General features: G+C 40.1%; 1 protein-coding gene across 1 annotated transcript; it reads right to left on the bottom strand.

The window, feature by feature from the left end:
* Positions 1–918, bottom strand: LOC130565171 (olfactory receptor 51I2-like). The gene has a single exon (XM_057351755.1). The coding sequence runs from the start codon at positions 916–918 to the stop codon at positions 1–3; it is 918 nt and encodes a 305-aa protein (XP_057207738.1).
* Between the last annotated feature and the right edge of the window lie 6,660 nt (positions 919–7,578).

The raw sequence follows: 7,578 nt of genomic DNA, 5'->3' as shown, positions 1-7,578 counted from the left end.
CTACCTGGATGCTTTCATGAGGCAAATAATCTTTTTGCGAATATCAGTAAAGTTTAACGCATAAACAAGTGGGTTGAGGATGGGTGGTACAACAATAAACTCTAATGAAATAAGGACAGACAGCCCTATTGGCATTTCTAAATTCACAAACCGGCTTAAGGTGATCTCAGAAACAATGGCAACTGAGAAATTTAAAAGGATAACTATGTGTGGAATACAAGTTTGATAAGCTTTGCTCTTGAACTGTGATGAGCTTCTATGACAAACGATAAGAATTCTAACATATGAATATAATATTAAAATTAATGGAACAACACAAGTTACAATCAATAAAAGAATACCCCAAATGTTACTAATTAAAGTGTTTGCACAAGAGAGCTTAACAATTTCATAATTGTGGCAGTACACCTTCCACAATTTATTATCACACATTTTCAGTCTAGAAGTCAAAAGAACAGAGATACTAAGACAAAACATTGGAAAAGTGCAGTGTATGACGATTAAAGCTGTAAGAACCCTCAAAGTTATTATGTTATGATATTCTAAAGGTTTGCTGATTGCCACAAATCTGTCAAATGCCATTAGCATTAATATTGCAAACTCATTTGCTGTATATGAGAAAATAACAAAAGTCTGCAAGAGACACGCGTTAAAGGAAATTATGTTTGTATTAGACAGCAAGTCTGTCAGTACCCTGGGAAAAAAGGCAGCTGTACCATACACAGAGTTAATGGACAAACATGAAATCAGAATGTACATGGGCTGGTGCAACGTCCTTTCCAGACATACTGCAAGAATAATAAGTGCATTAAGGAATATAATGACACAGTATAAAACAAACCCCAAACTGAACGAAGCATATCGCATATGTCCAAGCCTTTCAAACAACATGAAGTAAAAATATGTTTGATTTTCCATTAACACAAGATGGTTTTATTGACTTCAGGTTCTTTCTTCACGGGTGGCTGGAGACAAGAAATTCGAGACATTGAGGAAATTTCACTAAACTGCTTAATAAGGCATTAAAAACAGTACAATATGTTCTTATACAAAGCTGAACCGATATACATTATTTATATCACATTATATTTATATTACATTATAGAAACAAAATAGTGAAACTCTTTAGTTATAAAATGCATTAAGTACGTACAGTACATGTAGTAAAACAAATAAATTCTCTGAAAATGTTAAAAGGAATTTGGCCTGATTCATTTATTTTAACAATAATAATATAAAATATATCCATTTTGTATCAATATCAGACAAATGTTTAACCATGTAAACACATATTACAAACACTGCTTCACTGAAATACCTTCTGTATGATCATCTCACCATTTCCCCGGAATATGTGTGTTACTTACTTCTGAATCCCTGTGTCTGTTGTTTTAGAGGAACTATGGCTCTCCAGTATATGTGCTTGTACTTTTATATCTTGTAATGTGTCAGGAGACACATGGCTTGCTTTGCATGAAGACACCCCCCCCCTCTTTTGACATTGTTAAAGCCATACAACCATATAAGACAAACTGTAAAATGTTAAATCTTATCTGGTTATTTGATTTCTGTGTAGATTAAACACCATGTTGAACTTGAGTAGAAAGTTTTTATTTTATTTTCACATTGACTATGAAGACCTTTATGACCTAATAAATTAACCCAGAGCCGTAAAAAAAACAGAGTTGCAACACTCCCATATGTGCATTGGGAGAATGGAATGCGGAAGTAACTTGTGACATGTAGGGCTTTATAATTCCAAACATTGAACTGAAGCCCATTTTATTTCAGTGTTTCCCAAACACTTAGGGTTGCCACACCTGTCCCTCAAAATACGGAATCGTCCCATATCTGAGAATGAAATAGCGCGTCCCGTTTTGAATCAATACAGGATGGGGTTTGTCCCGCATTTCCGAGTTGTCTTAAATCGGCGTCCCATAAAAATCATGCCACCTGCATTCTGTGAATAAGACTTGTCCTATTATACCCCTGATTGGTTAATACTCGCTGCCATCATTGGTTTGATTGGTTTGTTTAATACTGTCAAGTTTACCCAGAGTGAGTAAAAGGGCTCGCAAAATCACTCTGGACCCCTCACACCCTGCACACTTTCTATTTAAACTGCTGCCGTCTGGCCAGCGCTACAGAGCACTAAGCGCCAAAACAGCCAGATGTAAGAAAAGTTTCTTTCCTCAGGCCATTTACCTCATGGACAGTTAAATGTTCTCCCCCACTGTGCAATAAAATATGTGTAATACCAACTACTTATACTCATATCCATTTATTATACTTAGGCTACTGATTTAATACTGTTTACAATTCCCTTACATAATTTGTATATAGCACATTACAACTTGTATGTAGCACATCTATACAATATACACTGTTACTCTGTTGCTCTTTTGTCATATATTTTCTTTGGTCAAAAGTGTACTGTCTTTACATATTTCTTTTTATTTGTTTTACTTTTTTGTTACATGTCTTGTCACTTTCAAATATATGTGCACTGGAAGCTTCTGTCACTAAGACAAATTCATTGTGTTTGTAAAGCACACTTGGCAATAAAGCTCTTTCTGATTCTTATTCAGGGCCCGGGGTGGATTAAGGGGGTCAGGGGCCCCTAGGTTGCTCTTTGGGTGAGGCCCCCCTTAGGTGGCTTTCAGGTGCCTTTCACGTTTGCAGTTTAGTTCGGAAACGGAGCACGGTTTGCATGAAAAATCGCTAATGTAAAAGCTGTCACACTAACTTAGGTGCACACCAGGGAACCGAACCCTGCGCATGCGCTTTAGCCGATTACAATGTATTTCATTCAATAAAACACATGTAAGAGATGATGGCGTTGGTAATTTACCTTGGATTTGAGCAAGAGTGAGCCTGCATTGTTTTGTGCATTGCGAGTGGAATCAGAGCGGCAAATGAATGGTAATACGATGTTTCCAGTCGTTTTTGCATTTTTTGAAAACGCGAGCAACTGGCAGTTTTTTTCCACGCTCAGCGCCTGCGCTCTGTGTTTTTCCCACGCTCAGCACCAGCTTTCGACCAGGCGCCCAGAGTTGAAAAATGCTCAACTTGGGGCAGAACGCTGCAGTGTTTTCAGCCGCGTAAAAGCTCCCCGGTGGACACAGCCCCTAAGCGAACATACAGTAAGACCAAGTGTTGTTTACTCTTCACTGCGCATAATAGCATCAAGTGAATAAAAGACACAATATATTGACCCGTGTTCTGTTTACTATCATGTGTCATGCACGTTTGTGATGAGGTAAAAGAATGCAAATGCAACTGTTAGATTTAATTTCCGCATAAATGAATACAAGCCCACAAAATAATGAATTGTGAAGTTGTTAAGCTCACTGAATACATTGCTGGCTATATAGGAGCAAGGGATTCCTTCTGGCTATTCCTGGGAGGAGGGGATTCCTTCTAAGCTAAACATTCTTTGTCCGAACTGCTATACCTTATTTGGTCATTCTGTGAATCCCTGGACATATGAAACCTGCCAGATGTCTTTTGGCACCGTATATAAAGACTTGTAGTTTCTAGAATAAATGAGTTCAAAAGCTTGATGCCTCTCTGTGTCTTGTTTTTGTGCTCCCAGATCTGCAGAAGAATTCTCTCACAACATCCAACCTATTTATGATTTGATTTTACTGGTGATCCAAAACACAGAAAGAAATTTAGTGTTCGTAAGGAACCAGAAATTTAACAACCAGCGTTCGATAGAATCAAGCTGAGACACAAACCAACGCTGCGAGGGGCGTCAGAACAATCGCACTCGGATACACACACATTGAGACAGCAAATACTACAGTGTTTCCTCTACATTCCTGGTTACTTTGCAACGGCAAACACCAGGAGAGCGCAAGCTCCAGTTTTATACAAGTATACGCGAAACACTAAAAACGCCTCGGTGGATCTTTACTGAGACACAAACCACTGTGCATTACATAAACTGTGTATAAAACAAAGCCATAATTAAAAACCTACCTGTATAATATGGGTGTCATTGTGGAATAACTCCCTGAAATATTACCAATGACATGATGAGCTAACTGCTGCAACAGCTAAGGATCCCGCTGCAGTTGTATCAACCGATCAGCCAATGCGAGCTGCCAGTCCTCCTCCTGCTATCTTAGTCACGTTGTTCTTTTAACCTTTGTATTTTCCGATTTTGTAGCTCCACTATTGTACTTTCTTTCGGACATTTTGCTGCTATGCCGTCTAGCAATAGCAATGACGTAAATGAAAATTATTGACATGATTTCACCTGCAGCTAATTGGACAGATGTAACCCAAATGTCACATCTATCCAATCACTGGCTTATTTTTTGTTATATTTCTTATGGGCCAATGAGAGTATATTTTTTGTTCTCGCTGAAGTAAATTTTAAAAAATAATAATCTTGAAAATCAGAGGCCCCTTAACAGGGGGGCCCCTAGCCTGCAGCCTAGGCAAGCCTGTGCGTTAATCCGCGCCTGTTCAGGGCCAATCAGAGTTAGAGGAAGGCGGTATCTTGAGGAAGGCGGTAGCAGAAACGAAAGAGGATGCAAAAGTACCTACTGTCTTCACTCAAAAAGCCCTGAGGATAGGCTTTGCCATGGTCTAGCACCGTGAACCAGGAGTTTCCCCCTAGGTTCTCAGGGAATTCTTGGATCCGTGGGATGGGTTGCCTGTCAGGGTGTGTCTTCTCATTGAGCAGCCTGTAGTCTACACATAGATGCAAGCTCCCATCCTTTTTCCTTGCACAAACAACCGGCGAGGAATAGGATGATGTCGACTGTTGGATCCATCCCTGACTTAGCAAGTTCTGTATGTGGGTCTTCACCTCTTGATACAGGGGTCGCGGGATTGCGTTGTACGTCTTTGGACAGGGATGTTGTCTTTCAAATTAATATCCATTCTAAGGTCTTGAATACATCTGGTGTCCCAGTCATCCTGAGCAAACACTCCGCTATTTTCTCTCAATAGCTGTCTCACACGTTCCTGCTGTTTCACATGTAAGTGACTAAGGTCCACTGCAGGGTCCCATTCTTCGCTTTCCTCTACCCTGAGCTGAGTCTCTGGAGGTGGGTTATTGTCATGTGGTAATGGCTGAGGTTGGGATTCAGTCAGAGGCGTTGATTTCACTTCCAGCTGATGGATAGCATCCACTGCATGCAGCCACCCCAGGACTGTCCGTGCGGCAAGGGTCATCTCTTTATCCGTGGTGTTTCCCACCATCACTGTGATGTTGTCATTATCTTTCAGTGGCATTTGAATGAGCTGTTTGTTTGCTTTTATCCCTACAGGCCAGGGTTCTTCTGGATTGGGCACCAGCATCACATGTGATCCCAGGGGAATTCGTCTTATTCAGTCTGCCACATCTGACACTCACTCTTGTGCACCTCGGAAAGGATGATGGATTTTTGTCCCAGTCTTGCAATATGACAGCCACTGTGCTTTTTGTTTTTCTTAAGGAGTGATACAACAGCTTTTGCTTTCCTAGGGCTAACTTCCAGAGATGAACTCAACATGCTCACCATGAAACTCAAAGGAATTTGCTGGACTGCATTGGCTTGGATCAATTCCTCAATCACATTAAAGCCAATTATTGGTTTCTCCAACGCACTGGTTACGTTTAGAAACAAATGTATAGGATAATGCAATGTAAGTCGCTTTGGATAAAAGCGTCTGCCAAATGCATAAATGTAAATGTACAGTTAGAATTGGTGCCATTAGGTTTTTACTAGTGCTGTCAATCGATTAAAAAAATTAATCGGATTAATCACACATTTTCTGTGATTAATCACGATTAATCACACATAACAATAATATTTTAAAATATACTTTTACATTTGAATAATTTCACATTTAATCTTCAAATTGATGTAGAAACAACATATTTCTTTAACAGCATCATTTTATGAATGAAAGAAAACATTTTGATATTAGTACTGTAACTGATGTCTCTATTAAATTGATTATTTTAACATTAATTATAGCCATTCAACAATATAATTGAGAGCTATCATGAAATATACAGAAATTGAAGGAAGTTCTCAAACACTTTACAGTCTTTAATGCTAAATTATAAATTAAATGCAGAAGAATTCTCATTAAAGCTACAAAATCACATTGATTTCTTCTTTTATTTTGTTCTTTGATTAACATTAGTGACAGGAGTCACAGCAGCACGTTTAAGAACGTGGCCCCTTTAAGAGCTGTCTCAGTACGCAGATCTGACCGTCACCGCACTCCCATTTTCTCAACTCTTTGCATTCATTTAAGATTTTATTTTACACTTTGAAGACTTGCTTAAGAAAATGCTAGACAAAACGGGCTTTCTGACATAATCTTGTGGGGGTTTATCCATTCAAGCACGAAAGAGAACTTAACACGGATGCGCTGTCTGACAGAGATTCACCAACGCAGCCTTCAGCCCATGATTGTTTACACCAGACTGGACCTCGCGTTGCGTTTTGCCGCGTCCCACAGTTTAGAAGCTGTCTATCTTCATTGAACGCATCAAAGCAACTGTTTAAAATGGCGCTTAAGTGGTTTAAAAGCCTGTACACGAATAAGAGCGTGATTACATAATGTAACGCTAGACAAAAAATGTCAAAACAAACGGATGCTGCGTTAATTGCGTTAAATATTTTTCACGCGTTAATTTGAAAAAAGTAATCGCATGCGTTAACGCGTTAACGTTGACAGCCCTAGTTTTTACCCTTTCCTTCGTCCTCAGTGTTTCCAGACAGACAAAACTCCACTTTCATCCAGCCTTCATGTGGAATGCTGGTTCTATTTGCCACTGTCAGGTTGAGTTCTCCCTCCTCAAGCAGCTCTCTTACCGGTCTCACCTCTGCATCAGGAAGATGTCTTTTCTTCCACTCTGAGCCCACAATTGAAACTTGTAACCCCGTGTCCCAGAGCACTGATGTATTTACACCTCCTATTTGCACCTTCGTCCAACCAAACTGGCTGTCTTCTCTTGTTTGGTTGACCACAGACCTTTAGGTAAGCACGTTTTTGGAAGACTTTCCAGGACGCCTGCTGCAATCTCAATCTTATTTGATGTTGCATTGGTCACTGTTTGTTTCCGACAGCCTGCTGCCCAGTGCTCACTACTTCCGCACTTGTAACAGTGTTCATATTTTCCATCTGGGTTGGACTGCTCACAATGTGCACAGCGTCTAGTGTTTGCTTGAGCAGATGGAAATTGATTACGAGTGAATCGTTGGTTACTGCTTCTACCTGGCTGAGGTCGTGATGTTTGAGTAAGGCTCGCCACTTGAGAGGTAAGGTTCTGAATTGCTCCAAAGATCACTGTGTACCTTGGCTCCAGCTTTTCCATCAGGGTGTTAGGCTTTGAAGCTTTCTCTTTCTTTACACTGACACTCGGATCTTGTGCAGCATGTGCATGTGAATGTCTCTTCTCACTGACCGAGAAAACCTTGGTGATCTTGGGTCGAGTGGCTGAGAACTTGGATTTTCTTTCCAGGTCCAGACATATGACATGTTCATCCTCTCCAAAAGCAGTTCATCTTCCACAAGCGGGTTTTCCAGGTAGGGCTTTAAATCTGTGCGGATACTGTCATTGTG

This window comes from Triplophysa rosa, linkage group LG14 (assembly GCF_024868665.1).
Source record: "Triplophysa rosa linkage group LG14, Trosa_1v2, whole genome shotgun sequence".
Taxonomy (NCBI): Eukaryota; Metazoa; Chordata; class Actinopteri; order Cypriniformes; family Nemacheilidae; genus Triplophysa; species Triplophysa rosa.
Note: the sequence above shows the minus strand (reverse complement) of the source record. Positions and strands in the feature narration are given on the sequence as shown.